The sequence below is a fragment of the Ctenopharyngodon idella genome, chromosome 16 (assembly GCF_019924925.1).
Source record: "Ctenopharyngodon idella isolate HZGC_01 chromosome 16, HZGC01, whole genome shotgun sequence".
In the NCBI taxonomy this organism is placed as follows: domain Eukaryota; kingdom Metazoa; phylum Chordata; class Actinopteri; order Cypriniformes; family Xenocyprididae; genus Ctenopharyngodon; species Ctenopharyngodon idella.
In genome coordinates, this window is record NC_067235.1 from 5567312 (window position 1) to 5591155 (window position 23844).

General features: G+C 36.6%; 1 protein-coding gene across 4 annotated transcripts in view; it reads right to left on the reverse strand.

The window, feature by feature from the left end:
* The window catches only part of celf3b (cugbp, Elav-like family member 3b), a 47930-nt gene extending 27127 nt beyond the window's left edge, over positions 1-20803 (reverse strand). The window contains exons 1-4 of one of the 4 annotated variants that reach the window (XM_051865824.1): positions 20485-20803; positions 19419-19668; positions 16489-16571; positions 449-497 (exon numbers count right to left, since the gene is read on the reverse strand). In XM_051865824.1, the coding sequence (XP_051721784.1) occupies positions 449-497; positions 16489-16571; positions 19419-19563 (277 nt within the window). In that variant the 5' untranslated portion in view covers positions 19564-19668; positions 20485-20803. The remainder of the gene's footprint in view (positions 1-448; positions 498-16488; positions 16572-19418; positions 19669-20484) is intronic. The other 3 variants (XM_051865823.1, XM_051865822.1, XM_051865821.1) reach the window with 3 other exon arrangements.
* Between the last annotated feature and the right edge of the window lie 3041 nt (positions 20804-23844).

Here is a 23844-nt window from a genome sequence, read left to right on the forward strand (position 1 = left end):
TGATTTTTATACTGTACAAACTGTATATTCTATCCCCCAACCCTAAATCTACCCATCACAGAAAACTTTCTACATTTTCACACTTTTAAACATTGACATTATCAACATTGATAATGATCATAAATGTTTCTTGAGCAGCAAATCATCATATTAGAATGATTTCTGAAGGATCATGTGACACTGAAGACTGGAGTAATGATGCTGAAAATTCAGCTTAGCATCAAATGACATTTTAAAATATATTACAAAAGAAAAAGGTTCACAATATTACTGTTTATACTGTATTTTAATTAAAGAAATGCAGCCTTGGGTATAAATTTTTTAAATAATTAAAAATTGTAAACTAAAAAAAAAAAAAAAACAGTCTTTATCGACCTCAGACTTTTGAACGGTAGTGTATGTGTATATCAAATAAGCCAAATAAACATGTGAATAACAGATGATTTACCTCCTTTCCCCTCACTGTCTGCAGGCTTCACTTGAATGGGCCGATTCATCTGAAAAACAAAATTAAAAGTTAATGTCTAAATGATTCAAATGACACAATATACATACAGTACTGTATACTCTATACATGCAACTGACAATTCTACCAATGAATTAAGACTTCCCATAAGCAACATTTTTAACAGTGTTTTGCTCAGAGTGGCTTTGCTTTTGAAAGTGAATTTCTGTACAGACACAAACCTTGATGTTGTGGCTACAATTAAGTAGTAAGACAGGCCATGAGTACCAGCAGACTTACTCATAAACACAGTGATTTGTCGCCAACTACTGGCGTATCAACGTGCAGAACCTGATATTACCAAGTGCGACATGTTCCTGGATCAACATTCCAATCAACCAGTGAGATTTGAGAGACAAGTTTACAGTTTATGTCAAGTTTATGTTTACAATCAAGATTAGGTGCTTCTACATCAGTGTTATTCACCTATCATTTCCCTCTGATTTTAGGGATAACTTGGGTAGGATTAGGTTTAGGGGTGGGGATATGGTTAGGACTACATTTTCAGATGGGAATGTTGTTCCAGGATCAACAAAATATGCTGTCTCAGGAATGTGTCTAACTCTGCAAAATCAGGACGTGCGTATATCAACGTACCTTGCAGAAAGAGTCATTAATACATAGACAGACAGTCTGTCTGGAACAAACAGACAACTGGAGTGATACAAACAGCGGCCTGTTATATCGGCTCTCTTGGAATTCTGCTCGACCAATCAGATTCCAAGAACGGAAATTACTTATGCATAAAAAAAAGCTAATGAACTTTCCACCATTATAATCCAAAGGACACAGTTCACTTACATGTTGACCCTATAGCGGGGCATAATGTCACACTACAATATGGGGTGGATCACAATGCAAACCTGCCATTTGTTTTTTTTTTTTTTTTTTTTTTTTTTCCACAATTGCTGAAAAAGTATATAATACTATTTGGAAAAAAAGTACCATTACAAAAATACTGTAATCAGGACAACAAAACAAAAAAGCACGGCCTCCTGTGGCTTCCCTAATATTCCACAACACATCTGTAACTGTCTTCTCAGTTATGAAATTATCAGTAATACAAATGATACACAATTCACAAAACAGCAAAAATGTAGAAAGCTAAATATATCCTATTTGTAACAATTTTAATGAAATTATCAAAATTTTAAACACTTGACTTCTGCAGAGTTACTGGATCATGTGTGCCCTATAAGACAATCAATAATGACCCTGACACCTTCAAATCAAATCATACAAGCTGTTTCCACATAGTAACAGCAGTTTATTCAGCGTAAGCTGCTCCATTGACTCACGTTTTTAAGATAACCTTGATGACTGCTGCACCATTTTTCCCCATGCCAGTCTATTTTGGTATAACTGATTTAAGACAACACAGAAAATGAAATCTGGCTGGTCACTTTACACGTCATGGATGGAATCAGAGACTTTATGCTGATTTCCATGTGCTCTTCAGTATATGTATATATATAATGTAACCTTTTGACCCTGCTGCCCCTGCACTTAAACTAATGTGCACAGGATTGTAGAGAGATCAGCTTTAGAATGATGGCCATCTGATCAGGATTACAGAGACACGCTGGATTACACTGAAGAGCATGTGTGTGAAAGAGAGAATGTGTGAAATCCTGCCACTGAGATGTCTGGAATCAGAGTGTTGCTGAGTGCTTTAAAATGCGTTGCCGTGGCGCTGCTAGCGTGTTCTTTGTTGTTTCTATGGTGTTCTGGGATGTTGCTTAATGGCTCAAGACAAAACCACCAAGATTGATTCCACTAATAAGCCTGGTTTCAGTGAGAAAAAACAAATCAAAACAGGAAGACAGAATAGGAAGACATAAAGAACTGCAAAATATAAAAAAGAAAGAACCTGTTTGTCTCTTGACATAAACAAAGTGTAAGAAAAAAGTAAGATGAAAGTAAATGTAGCCCTGCAGAGTAGGCCACGCACCCTTAATATGTATTTAAAATCAACTAAAGTGATTAACAAATGAACCGCTGTATTAATCGTTTAACATTGTGTGTGACAGAAATGTTTTGTTTGCATTGGAAACAGTCCATAGATTCACTCCATGTGATTCGTCCTGTTAATTTACTATACTGGCAAGTGTTAAGTTGATGATCAGAAGGATTGTAATGAATCATTCATAACTGATTTGCACATTAGCCTACTAAAATCTTCTTAAAATACACTGATAACCACTATAATACACAGACGTAAAAATACAAAATGTAACTTATATTTGACAACGAATATAAGACTATTATATTAACTATTTAAATAAAATACACTCCTTAATGGGAAAGTTCACCCAAAAATAAAAATGATCCCATGATTTACTCATCCTCAAGCTATCCTAGGTGTATATGACTATTTTCTTTCAGACGAACAAAAAAAGAAGTTATATTAAAAAACATCCTGGCTCTTCCAAGCTTTATAATGGGAGTGAATGGGGCTCAAGATTTTGTAGCCCAAAAAAACGCATCCATCCATTATAAAAGCCACATGGCTTTTAACCACACGGCTCCAGGGGGTTAATAAAGGCCTTCGTGAAGTGAAACGATGTTTTTTTGTAAGACAAACATCCATATTTATAACTTTATAAACTAGAATCACTGGCTTCTGGCAGACGACTGTCCGGCGGAAGAGTGACCTATGATCCGATGCATGACGCAATGATGAACGCGGAAGCGCAGAGGATACGGTCACGAATTAGAAGTCTAAAATGAGAATTTTTAAAGAGAAATGTCAGAGGATTTCGATATAAGAGAAGAGGAGCTTGAGTTTGTTGCCCAGCCCTATTTGTTTGAACCGTGAGAGGCGTCAAAGCTTACGATACTCCTACATCTACGTCATACATCAGGTCAGAGGTCACTCTTCCGCCAGAATTCGACTTGTTTATATGTTTAAGTTTTATATACTGATATTTTTCTTACAAAAACCCATCGCTTCGCTTACAAAGGCCTTTATTAACCCCCTGGAGCCGGTTATCTTTTGCTACTTATTTGGTTATCTTTTATGATGGATGGATGTGCTTTTTTGGGCTTCAAAATCTCAAGCCCCATTCGAGCTTAGAAGAGCCAGGATAAATTTAAATATAACTCTGATTGTGTTTGTCTGAAAGAAGACAGTCATATACACCTAGGATAGCTTGATTGTGAGTAAATCAATTTTCATTTTTGGGTGAACTATCCCTTTAAATATGATCTAGGAACGTAATTTTACAGGTTTTTCCACTTTTATTTTTACCTTTTTTATTGTAAAACTGCATGCATTGTCTTATGAATACAATATAGATTTTCACCTCAAATTATTATAATTCATACTTTTTACATTTTTAAGATAAATTTACTGTCCTCATAAACCTAATATGATTTTATATATGATATATGGCAAGGTAACTTACAGTTAACTGTTTTTATAAGTATCATTCTGCATTCTTTTCTGTTGAAATTACAATCCGTTTTAACAGTGTAGGAGTGAAAGAAAGAGAAAGAAGGATAGAAGACACGCTCTAGTTTCCTGGAGAGTCTCGAAGCTCATTTGTAGAATGTCACGAGCACAGTGATGTGCTTAGTCATGGAGAGAGATAGTGATACTACTGAGAATACAAGAATATGGGGGGAGGACTGTGCAACTGTGAAGGACAAATTTCAGATAGACAACACAATGAAGACATGAATGAGAAATAAGGGAGAGAGAGAAAATCACACTATGAGAAGTGAGAACGAAATACATATATAATCTATAAAATCTTTAAAAATGTTAGTTAGCTATACCACCTTTTAGTTGCCAGCACAAGGTCCACTTGCACCAGCATTACAACATATACTAGATGTTGCATGAATTGCCACTATGTTACAACTTAGACACTACTAAATATTAGTGCACTGCACCTCTAAACAAACACAAAATCCCATGCATAAACTAAACATTTACATCATGTCCTTTAGATCAGGGGCCAGCTGCATAAACATAACCGCTAAGATAAGACTGCGTCTCAAGAACTAGTCTGGCGAACTAACAATTGGTTATCGCTATTCAGTCTTTCTTTTCAGATTCAAATTAGACCATCTACCTTTTCATGTCTTGAAGAAAAAAATTAAATGATCGCATTACAGTTCCATATCACCAAATGATTTCATTTCATAAGGTTCTTACAGCCTACAACCGCAAAAGAAAAAAACACAAAAAACACAACGACACTGACCAAGCAAATAAATATAGTAAACAATAGAGTAAAAACAACAATTATTGTCATGATTTTTGCCACAAAATATGTCCTGAAAGGTCATACTCTTTTTCTCCCGCTCTCACTCAAACACACACACATACTGTACAGACACACACTCGCACAGAAACGTGTTGTCAGCGCTGCTCTGACGAATTAATCAGTAAAATAGTTTAGCAACTTAAAAGCTACATGACATTTCTCACCAGCGAGGTAATAACGGTGCTCCGCTTCGCATTACCACCTCAGGTGTGCATTATTTTGTAATAATTCAATGACCTGTCGTCAATTATTCCTTACATAACCTGACTTTATGATCCAGCTGATGAAAATGGGTTATAATTGTAAATTATAAACTAAAACCATATAAACATTTTCATTTCTTGAAATGAAATAAACATTAACTGAAATAAAATGTAATGTGTTTTTTTTTCAGATACATTTCCTATTTTCATTTAGTTTTAGTTGAAGTACTAAAATAACTAAAATGAAATAAACTAAAAATGAAACGTAAAATAAAGTTATAAAAAGTTATAAAAATTATAAAAATAAAAACTATATAGACATATTTAAAACAAAACGAATAAAAATAACAAAAACATAATACATTTCCTAAATCTTTAACTAAAATTAAAATGAAAAAAAAAAAAAATCTAATTCAAAATATTAGCAAAAACTGTCATAGTAATTTACAATTTAGTGTCAATGATACTAAAATAACACTGGTCTGATCACTTAGTAAAGCTGCTCTGACCTCTAATACTTTAATGGTTTGATCACATGACTAACACTTTTCCTTTGCCTTAGAAAGATAGATTGGTGGATGGGTTACTCTTCACTGTATGATTGAAATATCCTTGAGGGGGCAAAAAAGGATGTACTGAAAAAAGCTTCCAAAATACTAGGTTAAATATTCCTTTGAGTCATATTCCTGTAACAGACTTATTAAATAAAGCATATCTACACATACAGGCAGCAGAATCCTCAGGCATGGAAACTGTCAGCACCTCAACATAATCCTGCTAGATGAGGGTTTCATTTAAACACATCTGTAAGGGTTTATATTAAGTCTCTCTCACTCACACATAAATAGATTTTTATACACTCTCTCACTCATGCGTACTCACTCTCTCACACCTCCTGTACAGTTTACAAAACACACACAGCAAGATGCACACACTCTGTAAATCTCAACCCCTGCAGTAATTCTGAAAGGATTTTTCATGGATTATGGAGCATTAAATCCAAGGATTATTCAAACAAATTGCATTTTACCCTCCATCCCCAGCCAACATGAAGTCATCGGACCAAACCATCTTACTGTGGGGGAGTTTGTGTGCTGCTGATTTGATATTTTGTTTTCACATTGGACTACAATACCACACACACACACAGGTTTGTTTTGCTATCAAAGTGAGGACATTCCATAGGCGTAATGGTTTTTATACTGTACATTCTCTCCCCCTACACTACTCCTACCCCTAAACCTACACATCACAGAAAACATTCTGCATTTTTACGTTTTTTAATAAAACATTGTTTAATATGTTTTTAAAGCTATTTTTTTTTAAATATGAGGACTCGTCCTCATATTTAATGTTACATCGTAATACCAGTGTAATACCCATGTCATTATACAAATTTGTGTCCTCAATTATCACAAAAACAAGCACACACACACACACACACACACACACACACACACACACACACACACACACACACACACACAGTCATCAGATATTTGCAACACAAAAATTTTTTTCTCCCAAACATTTCCATTCCATATCAGTCACTTATTGCATCATCCATGTTACCTAGCAACCTGCCATCTCCTAGTCAACCGTATCTTAGCAATGATCTCCCCCCTCCAGATGGTTTCTCTACTAGCTTGTGAGTGTGTCTGCCTGTCATACAAATATTCCCATCATCTCTACAGGAAGCTGTCCAAACCATTCCTACTGTACAGATTTTCACTAGAAAGAGTTAAAATGCTTATTTAGAACAAAACAATAAAAAATTTAACACTACCACTTAAGTAGTACAGTATATGGTATTCTTTGTAGTGATGGGAAGTTCGGTTCTTTTCCGCGAACCGGTTCTTTCAGACAGTTCGTTTCAATAAACCGGTTGAAAAAAACGGTTCACCGGTTCTTTTACGCTCCGACGTAATGACGTCATCCGCAATGACGCAATGACGTCGTGTATCGCGGGCCGGGATGAAAAATCACTTAACACATTAAAATATATAAAGTCAGTAATCATAACATCAGTCAACTAAAACATCATTATAATCTGAAACGTTTTTGCATCTAAAGCATCCAAACACACAGGCAGTGATGTGCAAACAAGTTTTTACAGTTATAAAGTGAATAAATTAGTCTTCATCAGCGCAGAAACCATGATCCTCTTACTATACATAATCCATTACGATTTATTTGTAATTAAATAAATTTACGTTTCGCCAGATTGGCACCTCATTCGAGTCCTCTCATAGCATCAGTTGTCCTAGTTAACCGGTGCTGTGACAGACATTATACTGTTCTGTAGCTTCAGATCACACGCTGAATCACGCATGCGCAGTATCATCAGCTCATCGGTGCTCAAATCGGACATGTCCGAAAGAAGCGGTTCTCGGTTGTGTACTGGTGATCCGAAAACCGTTGCAACCGATTCTACTCGAGAACGAGATTGAGACTCGAGAACCGCGAGAGCGATTCAAAAGGAGTCGCTTGTTTGCTCTCGCTGTAGTTTGATTACGTCTTTTTTTATCTTTATATCACCTTGTTTAGAAATTAAATAAGCTGTACATGGATTATTTATGAAACAAATAAATGTTTAGTTTGATAGTTTTACAATTAATTGTTTCCAATCTTTAAAAAAAAAATTAACATGAAAGCACAACTGCACAACTTTTAGTGTAATGCTTTTTAAATAACATTAATATAGAAAAAGAAATTTGCAGAACTATTTCTGAACATTAGTTTGATCTGTGTACAAAATATTTAATGTTCATGTTGCATGTAGTTTCTTATGTACAGTAGGCTATTTTGTATGGTATTAATCTGTTATGGTGTATTTGGAAAAGACCGATAAACTTTTTGTATTTTGAATTAAGTCATAAACATATTTCCAATATGTTTTATATTATCACACTTCCCGATGTTCAACAAAACTTGACTAACGTACTTTTCATCCTCTTGAAAAATTACACGCATGCGCAGTATCGTCAGCTCATCGGTTCTCAAATCGGACATGTCCGAAAGAAGCAGCTCTCGGTTGTGTACTGGTGATCCAAAAACCGTTGCAACCGATTCTACTCGAGAACGAGAACGGTGACAGGCCTTGTACGTTCGTTCGTGTACGCCACGCATGTGCACTCATATCAGCTGCTCTGCTGCTCGTGCTCATCATCATCAGTTCTCTCTTCACAGCAGGTAAAGTCAGTGTACTGTTGGAGTAACTGAATAAAAATCCGGGATGTTGGTTTATTTCGAGGCAGAGGGAGTGTCAGGCACGTCAAAAAGTGAGTAACTTTAGTAATTTGTGGATTAGTGTTTGCTTACTGGAGATGCGAACTGTTTCGAACGATTCAGTCCGATTTGGTAAGCTGGTTTGACCGGTTCACTAAAAAGAACCGGTTCAAAAGAACGATTCGTTCGCGAACCGGACCTCACTAATTCTTTGAGGTATGTTGTATCGCAGTTTTACTTTATATATTAAGTGTACGGTAAAGTATGAGTATGAAACTTAACAGCACAACTTTCCTCAATCAGCCTCATGATTTGACACTTCATGAGTCTCAGCAAGCAACACTAATAATTTCCCTCTGTTAGCATATCAAGGCTTCATGATCAGTGTTGGGGAAAGTTACTTTTAAAAGTAATGCATTACAATATTGTGCTACTCCCTAAAAAAGTAACTAATTGTGTTAGTTACTTTTTATGAAAAGTAGGCCTAATGTGTTACATTACTTTTGCATTACTTTTTCTCACCTGGGCTGGGCTTGCTTGTTTGTTTTTTAATAACAAAAAAGCTTAAGTTCTATTTTTGGCAAATGTTAAGGCCCTTTCACACCAAAAGTGAAATGAATAAGCCTCAGGCTGAAGGAAATTCATATTTACGCCTGTACAGTAGAGGACGCAGCTCATCAGTCAATAAATGTGAAAAAGTAACTTGTGTTACTTATTTGAAAAAGTAACTCAGATAATTTATTGTACATTGAAAAAGTAATGCATTACTTTATTAGTTACTTGAAAAGCAATCTGATTACGTAACTCAAGTTACTTGTAATGCGTTACCCCCAACACTGGACATGACAAGGTTTATGTATTAGAATCACTGCACATTCAGAAACACACTCCTAAAAGAGCTGCTGTTGTTCAGATCCTCAGTAACAAAAGCTGACAAAAAGGGATACAGAAAAAGCCCATCAAAGCTGTTGTGTAGCTCCTCTGAAAGAACTTTGCTGTTTGCTCTGTGGGTCACACCAGTTTAACCTTGTAGATTGACAGCTGTATCTCTCTCATTAAGGCGAAGGTTTATTTCTGATCCCTCGTTTCCCATCCTCCCACAGCTTGGCCCTATTCATCTCTTCATTCTCCTTCATGCCCCAATCCCTTTATCCTTCAGATGATGACCAGAGAAGAGAGAAGAAGAGATTATCAATTAAGAATAAAAAAAAAAATCAGTCTGACTGCAATTTAACTTTGGATTTTCATGGAGGGTTTCAAATGTATACTTTAGCAAATGTGTATGTATGTACTACTATTCAAAATGTTGGGGTTGTTAAGATTTTTTAATGTTAAAGAAGTCTCTTCTGCTCACCAAGGCTGCATTTATTTTATCAAAAATACAATAAAAACAGTAATATTGTGAAATATTATAATTTAAATGGGGCCTATAATGCCCCTTTTCACAAGATATAATATAAGTCTCTGGTGTCCCCAGAAAGTTTCAGCTCAAAATACCCCACAGATCATTTATTATAGCTTGTCAAATTTGCCCCAATTTGAGTGTGAGCAAAAACACACTGTTTTCGTGTGTTGCTTTAAATGCAAATGAGCTGCTGCTCCCAGCCTGCTTTCCAGAAGAGGCTTTGGTTGTTCAACAACAACAAAGCTGGAGAATCTCACGCAGACAAAATGAGGATTGTCAGTAACGGTGTTCAGCCTTACATTGTTCAAACCGGAGTCAACACTGATGGAGAGACTCAGGAAGAAGTTACAACTTTTAGAATGAAACTGGACGTTTCTGAATGGTTAGTGGATAAATTTATGTAGAGTTGATTCAACTCATCGACTAGCATATTAATCTTTTGTGCAAAATCCTTATGGACGCCCACTATACATAGCGTACCTGTTTGCCAAACAGAGCCATACACACCAGGCTAACGTTTATGATTGCTATCAAATGCTGTGAATGGTCTAATATTTTTTCCAAAATATCGCTCGGACAGACACACTCCTTTTTTAGCAATCAAGCTTGCCAGGGTCAACTTGCAGGCTATCCAAGCTAATGAGACTCTAAATAGTGTTTAGTGCTCGTCTGTGCAGCCAACGACAGAACAGTTAGCATGCTTTGCTCGAACTTTTGCCATGGTGTTAGAACTGGTACACCGTTTTCGCTTGTGAAAACAAAATGGCGGCGCTGTGGGTGGAAACGTGCAGATTAATGGGCAGTAATATTATAATAAGATCCCCGTCCTACGTTACAAGGGGAGTGAAATCTGAGAGGCTCGTTTTCATATGCTTGCAGAGAAAGGCTTACCAAAACAAAGTTACTGGGTTGGTAGATGCACCGGGGACCCGATTATAGCACTTAGACACGGAAAAAGTCAGATTTTCATGATAAGTCCCCTTTAAAAGAATTGTTTTCTATGTGAATATATTTGTCACGGTTATGTACTCTTATTTTGATATTCTGTTTTGTTTCCTTTAGTTCCTGTTTCCCTAAACTGTTTAGTTTAGGTTCCTTGCTTACTGATTATGTCCTCATTTGTTATTATGGTTTCGTATGATTTGCACCTGTCTGTCATTATGTTCATCTTGTATTTATACTCCCTTTTATGTTCAGTCCCTTGACGGTTCTCGTTTGTAATGAGTTTTAATTAGTCTCGTTTCTCCTATGTTATCCTGAGTGTTTAGATAATAACAAAGACTGTGTTCTTGTATAGTCTTAGTTTTTGTGCTTGCTTACCACTATTGTTACAATATTTTAAAATGTAATTTATTCCTGTGATGTAAAGCTGATTTTTTAGCATCATTACTCCAGTCTTCAGTGTCACTTGATTCTTCAGAAATCATTCTAATATGCTGATTTGCTGCTCAAGAAATGTTTTATTTTTTTTTTGGAAACTGTGATATATTTTTTTGGGTTGTTTTGATGAAAAGAAAGTTCAAAAGAACAGCATTTATTTGAAACAAATATTTTGTAGCATTATAAATGTTTTTAATGTCAATTTAATTTGTCTTTGTTGAATAAAAGTATTCATTCCATTAGGTCTTGTCTCTTGTGCAATAAGTGGTTTGGCGAGGCTTGTAGTAACAGATGGGCTGCACTTACAGACTCTCAGAAACATGAATGTGGTACTTCAAGCTTCAATTTCTCCTTATTACAAAATGTATATGGGTCAGGGAGCATGATTAAATGTGTTCAATTTTTCTCATGTTTTTAAAGAATTAACTACACAAAATTAACAGGCTTAACTGACAGGCTAGTTATCTGTCTTTTTATTCCAAGCTCTAGTTTGTACTACTTTACTAGATAACTATATCATTGCTCAATCAGAATTCACTACACAACCCATCCCAAACTCAGCTGCGTGCCACCTGACCTCTAGAAATCCTTTCGGCTTTGCTCTGGACATTAACTGCCAGCAGCTGCTGCCTTTGAATTCATGTCACAGTTTTTGTGTACTGTTACAGCACAGCCTCTGCCCCACCCCCTTGCTACCCACAATCCATTACAGTCCATTATCAGACTGTGTATGTCCCAGCACAGTCACTGCGAGCAGTGATATGAGCCTCCTCATCTCTCCACTCGAAGAGACACCGCCTTAGTCATTTTAGGAAGAAAGTGTCTGCCAAGAATCTAACTAATTTGAGGATTGAATACTGTCTGCAAGTTGTTTTCTATAGGCAGTGTGCGTGTGTGGTTTGGGAATTACCCTACATTATAGGGGCAAAATGTCCCCACCAAGGTGGGAATATCCAAAATCCTTGTCAGACATTTTTTGGTCCCCATGAGGAAAACAGCTTACAAATCATGCTAAGTGCGTTTTTTTTTTTTTTTTTTTGAAAATTTAAAAATGTAGAAAGTTTTCTGTGATGGGTAGGTTTAGGGGTAGGGTTAGGGGATAGAATATACAGCTTGTACAGTATAAAAATCATTATGTCTATGAAAGTCCTCATAAAACCTGAAAACCCAACGTGTGTGTGTGTGTGTGTGTGTGTGTGAGTGTGTGTGTGTGTGTTTGTATGTATGGTGGAGCTTGTTTATGTTTTTATGAAGGCATATATCACTTGCTAATTAGACTTTGGGTGTGTGTGTAGTAGTAAGGACATAAATCACTGTGGCCATTAAGCATGCACACACACACACACATACACAAACAAGAAACACACACACACACACGTTGGGTTTCCATGTTTTATTGGGTATCTCCATAGACATAATGATTTTTATACTGTACAAGCTGTAAATTCTTGCCCCTAACCCGAAACCTACCCATCACAGAAAATGTGTTAGGTTACGTATGTAACCCTGGATCCCTGAGAAGGGAACTCAACGCTGTGTCATGGTGTTGACGCTATGGGAATGTTAATATCAACTAGAGCTGCATGATTAATCGAAAAGAGATCGCAATCTTGATTCAGACACCCACGTGATCTTATTTTATTAATGACAATGGTTCGCCTGCGTCTTTTAAACCTTTGACAAAATCATACCGGAACATTCAAATCTGTGTTCGTGCTGCCGTGCTGAGCCAGAGAGAGTAGTTTTGAACCACACAGTAGTTAAGTGTGTTACAAATATTCAAATTATCACAGAAGTACTGAGATAAAAGTTTAAAGTTACACTGATGTCTGATGTAGTGATCAAAATAGAGCAAACCACCTTTTGAAACTGACTTGGCGCTTCAAATAATGGTTATATCAATTACATCATATGCCACTAGGTGGTGACAAGTGACTGTTAAAAAAAAATATTTGTCATTGAATCATTCATTTAAGAGATTTGTTCAAAAACACTGATTCATCCAGTAATGAAACAGCAATTAGAGTCCAGCAATTAATATTTTGTCAGAACATGTAAATTACATGTTATTTTGTTTAGTTTTATATTCAGAATCATGGGAGAATCATGATCTAACCCAACCAAAAAAATTGTGATTCTCATTTTATCTAGAATCGTGCAGCTCTAATATCAACTACTGCTACAACTAGGCTGTGAACCATGTACAATTATAGTGAGCTAGGCATATCAACTCCGAGGCCAAGCCCAGAATTAAGCATCAACACCACTAGGTACATCCTATGCGGTTATACAATGCCCACATTCCCTAAAAAAACAGTGACAACAGGTGCTAGGGAAAACCCCAGAGCTCTATGCTCCAATACTTACCTCACCCGTATTTTAGCAGGGAAACTCCACCACAGGTAGCCTAAGTCCCGAGAGCAGGACAGGCACCTGCCTGGAGCTCAGGAGAAGAGCTGTCTAGAGAAATCCACCAACATAGTCACCACTATGTCCCGGTAATATGCTTAGTCATAGATTAACAGCAGAGAAATTCGGAGTATAAACTCTATGGAGCACACTATATTACAAGTAGAACCGTGCCAACTTGTTACAGAAAGTGACCATAACATAGTGTAGCATAACCCTGCTTAAAATCCTAAAAACAATTGGGGAGGGGGACAAAATGAGAGAATGAGAACAGGAGTGCCTGCCCAGATTACTCTCATTCGTCCAGCTCTTATTTTCGCTTTCACTTAGGGAGCGACTTTACAGAAGGGCAAGAATCTCTTAGCACGTCCAGCCTAAACTGCTATACAGCATACAAGAGGATGGTTCATTTTCAATCTATCCATAGCTTACCAGCCTTCTGCTCACTAAGAAGAGGCCATTAAAGCAACCTGTCACAGAGGACTGTAACATACTACTTACACGCCAATAAATGGGGAGGGAGACAGAATGAGAATTTGGGATGGTATGTGATCTGCCCAAAATAATTCTCATTCGTCAGCTCTGTACCCTGGAAAGAATAAAGATACTCAATATCTTTATTACTGGAATATAAGCGCTATATTACAGATGCGCTATACAGGTGGTAGAGAGAGCGGTTGCCTGATTTTAGCGATACATCTCCATCACAGCCATCCGTCAGCCAATCAAGATGCGTGTTGTACACATGCTTCAGACACCGGTCACGCCTGGATACGCTCCCATAGTGTGACACAGCGAAACACCATGACGCACGAAAGGGAACTTTCTGCGTTTTTACATTTAAAAAAAAAACAATTTATTATGATTTATAAGCTGTTTTAAATCCTAAGTTTAAAAGTTAGTTGTATATACATTTTAATTTAATTCAATTTTCACGCATTACAAATATTTAACGCAGTTAACGCAGCATCAGTTTTTTATGTCATAATTTGGCTAGTGTTACATTATATGATCATGCTCTTATTCACGCAAATGCTTTTAAACCATTCAAGCGCCACAAGACAAATGAGAACACGCTGTCACACACAAACCGTGTGCACAGAAAGACGCACCAGTATTGAGTTCTCTTTCGCGCTTGAACAAACAATAACACACAGAATTATGCCAAAATGCCAGTCTTAAAGAGCAGTCTTAAATGAACTTAAAGAGTTGTGAGAAAATGAGATGAGCGTCAGATCCGCGTCATGTTAGGCAGGGGCAGCTCTTAAAGTCACAGCAGCCTAATAAACCAGTTGCTGCGATGTCTGTCATTAATGTTAATCAAAGAACAAAGGTAACAGAAAATTGTAGCTTTAATAAGGATTCATCTATATTTAATTAATTTATGCAGTGAAGATTATAAAGTGTTTGATAACTTTATTCAATTTCTATATTTTCTACCTGTTAGACGGCCACAGGTAAATAAGAGATTTATTATAACGGGTTTATGTAAAGATTGTTTCAAGTTCACTTATATTAAAAGTTATTTTTTAAAGCCTAATAAATGTTGAAATTGATAGCTTTCAGTTATACTATAATGTTGAATGTCTATAATGAATATTTAAAAAAAAAAATCAATTTCATAGAGACATCAGTAGCAGTATTATTATCAGTGATACTGGCCTTCATTCATAAAAAGATGCCATTAAACAAATATTTAAAATATACTCTCTTTAAGTTGTTTCTACATTAATTTGGAGAGTAACTGTGAAATTATTACAATATAAAAATATTAAAAACTCCAATGTTTTTAATCGCGATTAATTACAGAAAAAATGTGATTAATTAGTACATTTTTAATCAATTGACAGCACTACTTTATAGATATTGTTCTTGGTGTGAATGGGCCTTTACCCCTAAAACGTACACAAATAGCGTGCAATGTACCAGTGATGTATATACACCCAGAACTGCACCCAGAGAGATTGTTATCATCAGTACTGCTGACCAAAGTGAACTACTAAACACACCGCAAATGTCCTGTTGTGGAGAAACACACACACACATATATTATACCACAGAAGCATTACAGACTGAGCCGCTCTTAATAGCACTTCCCAGAGGACAGCGAGGCCATGACACACATAAACACAAACACACTCCTCTCTAATATGACGCTTCGACATTTACACAGAAGATAGAGGGGAATGAAGGGACAGAGACAAAAGAAAAAAAGCATAGATGAAAGGAAAAGCTGCAAGCAGTATAACGTCTGTCTTTGGCTGCCCTCAGTTATTGCCCATTGTCTTGTTTTCTTTCTCTCCTGAAATTAAACCAGTGTTTGTGCTTCACTGATGCACAGAAAGGACCATCTGTCACCCCCAGCCAGAAATACTGCAGGGATAGCCTATATTTCAATATAAAATCTGATAAACTATAGGACCAATATCACATATATTATTTAACATCACATATATTTGGATTTGGTGTGCATAATAGGACAGATATGAAGACAAAAATATGTAAATTCAAAAGGAAAAGAGCAAAAAAGAATAGGGGACAGGAAAGAAGTCTGAGAAAGATTAGAACAGAAGAAGAGATGAAAGAAAAAGAAGAAAGGGTATAACTATCCATCCAAAGACTGTCAGAGGGAAGGCAGAAAGCGGGATAGAGAGAAGATTGTCGAAGTGATCTTCAACGAAAGGTCAGCCTGGTGTCACGCTGGTAATAGGATTAATTACTGCATCTGCACCCCACCAACCCTCCATCCCATTGTGATCACTCTCCAATCCCGTTCTGTGACAAACAGCCACCCTCGGGCTCTGCTCTGCACCATGTTTACATTTTAATGCCATATTTCTGAGAGTCTGCAGCTTGAAAAGGTGTGGGGAATAATCCAAATAATCTCCACGGCTACATACAGCTCGTCATAATCCAGATGGCACACACACTCTCTGAGATGAGACGAGTCTTACTGTGTGTACAGGACACACACATACTCAGAGATGGCAGAACATGAAAGGGGATAAAACATCGCAAGACCCCTGTCATGCCCTCTACACACACACACACAGAGAGAGAGAGAGAGAGAGAGAAAGGACTCACCCCTGGCAGCGTTTTCTGTTCATGAAGAGCACTTTGTGCTTTAACGGCTGATTCCCGTGCACAGTACGTCAGAAAGGCACATCCTAAGACAGAAAGACAGACTGTTAGTATTTATTGACAGTTTACATTTGCATTGTTTTTTTTTAATTAATATAAATAGACATTTTCATTCATGCAAAAATGTTGTTGTTATCAATCATATTAATATATTATTAATTATATTAATTTATTACAAGTAATGACCCACATTTTAAATTGAAATTCAGTTTCATATCGACTTTTTATTTTATTCTGTGCTTTTTATAGAATCATAAATATTCAGCATCATTACACATGAGGAGTGACAGAAATGTAATTTCACACTCATTACATTTTCCCAGTGAGCCTTCTGGGATAGCTTACACTGAACTCCCGCACACACACGCACAAGCACACACACACACACGGCACACAAACGCATGCACACACACACACACACACACACACACACACACACACACACACACACACACACACACACACAAAACTACAAAGAAATCAGGCTGCAGCAGCTTATGCCTCCATTTCTCTGATTGAAAACTCTAGAGAAGAGTAGTAGGTAGTGAGCAGCACAACAAACACCTCTATAGAACTGTGTGTGTGTGTGTGTGTGTGTGTGTTTCAGGTAAACCCTACATTATGAGGACAAAATGTCCCTACATAGATGCCAATATCCGAAATCATTGTCTTTGTGGGGACATTTTTTGGTTCTCATAAGGAAAACAGCTTATAAAGGTTTATGAAGGTAGGTTTATGGTTAGGGAATTGAATATACAGTTTGTACAGTATAAAATTCATTATGTCTATGGAATGTACCCATAAAACATGGAAACCCAACGTGTGTGTGTTATTTTGATACACTATTAGTGTTTGTTAATATTCATTTTAATTTTAGTTCGTTTTAGCAATTTTGTTCTGGTTTTATTAATTTTTTTAGTTTCTGTTTTTTTTTATAAATGTGTTATACATATGTTTTATGGAAGCTTGTTTCCACCACTGAATAAAAGAATAAAAATTTAGTTGCATCTTTTTATCTCACAATTCTGACTTTTTTTCTCGCAATTGAGAATTTACATCACATAATTCAGAATTGCGTGATATAAACTTGCAATTGAGGGTTATAAAGTCAGAATTAAAAGATATAAAGTTGCAATTGCAGGTTATATTCACAATTGCATGATATAAACTTCCAATTGCGAGTTATAAAATCAGAACTGCGAGATATAAAGTTGCAATTGTGGGTTATAGTCACAATTATGAGATATAAAATCACAATTGCGAGTTATAAAGTCAGAATTGCGTGATATAAAGTCAGAATTGCGAGTTATAAAGTCACAATTGTGAGATATAGGGCCCTATTTTAATGACCTAAGCCAGGGGTGGCGAACGTCTGTCCTGGAGAGCCACAGTCCTGCAGAGATTTGCTTCAACCCTAATTAAACACACCTGAACAAGCTAATCAAGGTCTGAAGGGTTACTAGGAAGCTACAGGTGAATTTTTATCAGGGTTGGATCTGAACTCCATATAAAGTCAGAATTGCGAGATATAAAGTCAGAATTGCGAGTTATATAAAGTCAGAATTGCTTGATATAAAGTCACAATTGTAAGTTATAAAGTCAGAATTGCGAGTTATAAAGTCAGAATTGCGAGTTATAAAGTCAGAATTGCTTGATATAGTCACAATTGTGAGTTAAAAAGTCAGAATTGCAAGATTTAAAGTCACAATTGTGAGTTATAAAGTCACAATTGCGAGATATAAAGTCAGAATTGTGAGTTATAAAGTCAGAATTGCGAGTTTATATTACAATTCTGACTTCATAACTCTCAATTCTGACATTATAACTCATAATTGTGAGAAATATCTCGCAATTCTGAGAAAAAAAGTCAGAACTGTGAGATGTAAACTCGCAATTGTAAGAAAAAAAGTCAGAATTATGAGATAAAAAGTCACAATTATCTTTTAAATTGTTTTATTCAGTGGCGGAAACCATCTTCCATAGACCAAATGTCACTGACATCAAACTTATTGCAACTCATCTAATGCCACCACATGTGAGCTACAGTGGAGGCAAAGATTTTCAATGAGTAACTACTTAAATCACCATATGACATCAGGACTACAGTGCATGAGTCATGAATGATGACCACTTTCTGTCATACTGCAGCTTCACTGGCCCTAATATGAAAAAATCACCTTCTGTGTTCCAAGGAGAGAAAAAAAAGCAGGTTTGAGGGTGAGTAAATGATGACATGCTATTCCTTTAAGGTCCTTCTTTGTTTATCACCTCAGTGACTTAAACCACTGAGAAATCCACATGATTAAATCCCGGTCAAGCCCCCAAACAGGGTTCATTCAACCCTGGAAGACACGAGTGTAAGCAAACACCCAGAGTTACACAGCAGAGTGGAAACCTAATATTCAACCGCAAGGCACAGAAAGCAAAAAAAGAAGTTCATAAAGATGACAACAGAGAGATGGTGAGAGAGCTTTCCTGGTATAATGTCCCTTTTTATAGTAACACAGAACTCATGCTGTGCTGTGCACTGTCACGCTTGAAGCTCCTGCAGGCGTGTGCTGCTGCTGTCCCCTACCATCACACCAGCCCATGACAAAAACACAGACAAATCACTGAGACACAGACATGTATATTGTACAAGAAAATGCCCTGTTTGTTGCCCTCTCATGTCCCCTGTTTGCAGGTGATGATTTCATTACAAACACTTCAGAATGAGTCAAATGAGCATGCACATGAACACTACTGTTAAGAGAGGGTTAAATAACACTGTTTATTTAAATACACACTACACGTGTGAGTCGTGACTGGGAAACGTTCATCCCCCGTCCCCTCCACACAGTACTGAAGCGTGAAACTCGTCCCCCTCTCCTTACCTTTGTGCATGCCCGTGTACTTGTCCTTGATCACAGTCAGCTCGTAGATCTTGCCGAACTGCTCAAAGATGGGCTTCAGGTCCTTCTCCTCCAGATTGCGTGGGATCTGCCCGATGAAGAGTTTGATGGCGTCGGGCTCCTTCATTGGGTCGATGATGCGGAGAAAATCGGAGGCACTGCCTGGGTCAGGACGCGAGATGAACGTGCAGAGAGTGAGCGTGAGTGAGAGAGAGGATGGAGGTGTGGATGCCTGTGGAGGCGGGGTGTGATCAAAACACAAGAAATGGATGAATGGATCCTCAGTTTAAGCATCACTTTAACTACATTATTATATCATGAACTTACAAAAACATTTTTTTTTATTAATATATTCATTTATGCTTATTTGTAAATACACTATATTGTTATCTGTATTTAATGTTAAAATGGATATGCAAAAATCAACATTGACCAAGAATAATAAATGCAGTAGGGTTTACTGTTAGCTTATGTTTACCAATGTAACTAATTGTTATATAGGCCTATAACCTTATGTAAAGAGTTACTACTGATTGTAAAAAATATGGTATCTTTTTACCCCACAAATCTGACCCTTTAAAATGACTTCATTGGTATGACCTAACGTAGTCAGGTTGATTCAGTCATTTTAAATCCTGTATAGCTAAAATAGAAGCATTGAAATGGTCAGTCAACCGAGTATTTCATAAATAAATGAACCAAAAAGCACAAATTATGCGTTCGAATAGTTCTAAATGCTGAACAATAACAATAAAACAAAAGCTCTTTCGCTTGCCAGTAATTACTGTAATTATACAGCCACTAATGCAATTATGGAATATTAATGTATTCAATAAAACAAAGACAGCTACCATTCCCAGAATGATGGCAGATCATCTGCACTTTAATTGCTACAGATAGGCTACAACAGCACTAAAGGGTGCACGAGCGCACCCTTTGTTTAGGCAACGGAGGCTCTGAAGCTCTTTGTCCGTCTCCGTTAACCGGTAACGGTCGGCATTTACACAAAGAGGAAAACACACACCGATAAAGACTGAAAACAGCTCACCTAGAGGGATGGCTTTATTATGAAAACCGCTGTAAATCCCCGCGCGCGTCGTTCTGTCTTCAGAGATCCACGCGTGACTGTTGCTCACGCTCGCTGTCACTCACACACTATTCATTCTCTCTCTCTCTCTCTCTCTCTCTTGTAAATTCAGTTTCGGTCAGTATCTATGTGCTATTATTGATATATGTATTATGTTATAAGCTATAAAATAACGCACTTGAAAGATTCTTCCAAAGCACATCTGTTATTATTCCTTGTGTCTCACCAGCGCGGTTTACTATGTGTTTGTTCTTGTTTCCACATCTCTAATTAAGATGTGACGTATATGCCGGTGTCTCCCTCTCACGAGCTGTTGACAAGCTCCTGATGTAGCAGGCAGGGATCGTCTGCAACTTACACTTCTGTTAAAAAAAATAAACAGAGTATCACATTTCAATCAATAAACAAAGACATTGTTTAAGACAAAGACACACATAAATAGCTTTTCCTTCTCAATTAAATAGCAATTTTAATGTGCTTAACAAAACTGCACTTCTCTTCCTCCACCTCTCATCTATAAAGTGGTGCAGGGATGATGTATTTTTGTAGGCCAAAACCTGGAAACGAGTTAGCATTTTAGCACATTTAGCCTACACTATGAATGACTTGTAGTTTTGGGGGTAACAAAACATTGCTTAAAAAAATTAGGTAACATATAGTAGGCTAAGCTAAACATTAAAAGAATACATACTTTACAGATCCCAAAGTCATCATGAAACAGTCTTTTCCTTCCCTATTGTGACATATATCCGAGTGAAATGGCTTCTTGAACAAGAAAAAATGTAGGGCAGGAATTGATTGGATGGTTCTGGAGAAGTTATGCTGAAGGAGAAGGAGAAGTTATGCTGCCTTCACGTGCTATCGGAAATTTGATAATTACCACTTCTGAAGTCATGATTACGAGCTCATCGCATTCATCTTGCGAAATGAAAGGGTGTTCATGTGCAATTTTTACCTAGAAAACTCGTATTTACCATAATTCCGAGACCTCGTGAAGGCAGCATTATTTTGATTAAAGATTAAGAGGGCACATGGATTTAAAAAAAAAAATAATAATGATGTGCATGGATAAATCCTAATAAACACTGCAATATTCCTTAAAAAATAAATCATAAATTTTTATTTCATGGTGATTTGAATTGCCTACTTTTAGGGAAAACTCAAGCCCCAAAAATCTTGCACTCTGGTTTTGGTGTAAATATTAGCTTCTGTTTTTGATGAGATTATGCTATTGGTTGACAGTCCCTGAACCTCCTATTGTTCTAGCCTTGAGCTCTGACCGTGGTGCTGAAGGCTTCGCTCGCGCGCTTTACAACTGCTGTCATTACTGGAACATCACGCGTCATTAACTAATGTATATACAGCACATCATATTAAAATTTAATGTCAGGTGAGCATTTATAAAACAGTTCGGGCTATCTAAATAGATGAGCAGCGTTTGAAGCCCTTGCAAAAAATAAATAAATAAATAAAAATAATTAAAAATTCACGGTTAAACACACAACTGCAAATGTAACTCTTGGCTTATCAGGCTACAGGCCCGGTTCCAGAATCAAATCACTGAGGGTGCTTCTGAAATTAGTGCAGATGTAATGTGTAAGCAACGGCTCCACCGTAAGAATAGCAATGTACAGTGAGACATTTAAGATTTTTTTTTTTTTTTTTTTTTACAACTCATTACTTTTACAAATAATTGGAATAGAATTTCAAAAATATTAATACGAAAATTATTATTATTTTGCATATTTATGTCCCATGTTATGGTTATGGTACCAATTTTGAACGTGAATCCTGCATTTATATGTAGATATCACTTCTGAAACTACAGAGTGCAATAGGTCGTCGGTCCTCTTATAGCACGAAAAACACAACTTCATCTTTATTCAAATTCAAATTTTGAATGTTTGATATAAAAAGTGCAAAGAGCGCTTCCTTTATAATCACTAAAAAGGTGTAACTCACCTTAGTTATAGCTGTCTACACTGCACACTGAGTCTCTTACATCGTGTCTACACTGTTAATGGGCTTCGGGAGCGTGCAAACTTAGCGCTGAGAACAAAAACTCCGGAGTTTTTTCCGGTGAGCGGCTTCTAACTAACTTAAAGGGATAGTTCACCCAAAAATGAAAATTCTGTCATCATTTACTCACCCTCAGGTTGTTCCAAACCTGTATGAATTTCTTTGTTCTGTTGAACACAAAGAAAGATATATTGGAAGATATATTGAAGAATGTAAAGACAACAACTGACGAACAAGGACTGAAACACATGTGTATAAACGAAGAGTTTGGTTCCAAAACGCGATAAACGCCATTTAAAAAAAAAAAAAAAAAAAATCATTTATTAATTTTGCGCAAAATGAGATATCCGTAATGTTATTCTGTCATGTTTTCTCCCTTTCTTTCCAAAACGCGACAAACGCCAGTCTCCCTTCTCTGCAGAATGCGATATATCCGCTCAACCAATCACAGCGCACCATTCCACCCACTGTAAACAGTAATGGCGGCACTCTGAATACACCCGGCATCCTAGTTTTCCTTATCTGCTTTGTACTTAGTGATCAACAAAAACAGAAAAATTAATAATTTTGACGGCATTGATGAACCTGTGGTGGTTTCTGCGGTGGGGAAGAAACGCAAGTCATCGAATTAATCATTTACGTGAGGAGATTAAGAAGATGAGGCACTCGAGTCGGGAGGAGGAAAAATGCCGGCTGTTGCTTATTCCACGACAGCATCAAACTTCTGTCACGGTCCCCAAAACTGAATCATGAACTGTTTTTAAAAGCCGTATTTAATACCAATGTACTCGGCAAATGTGTTTATTTTAACCGTGCGGTGGCGCCATGATACTCTTTAATCAGTAATGACAAACAGAGACATATAATTAATTTATAACATTAACAAGATGACTCGTTGAATTCATTTTGGGAGCGATGGCTGAATGTATTTTTAGTAAAATGCCTGTATATAAGATTAGTATTGACAAAGTTCAGAGGCTGTCATATATGTAAATCAACTTACTTTGTTATGTATTTTCAATATGAAAAATAACTTTTTATATTGATGGATTAATTGCATTTAAAAAAAAAAAAAAACGTGTCATGGATTTATTGCATTTTGGGAAAAAATAATCTGTTTTTATAATAAACCTTTGAAAATCATTTGAATTTTTAATGTTTTTAACTAAAAGATGCTATGTGAAAGTTTGAAACAGAAAATAGTGGTTTTCATCTTGCCGCTTTCTTGTTAAAGAAAACACATTTTTACTCAAATTAATCAAAATGGATTTATAGTCTTTTGGAACCAAACTCTTCAAATAC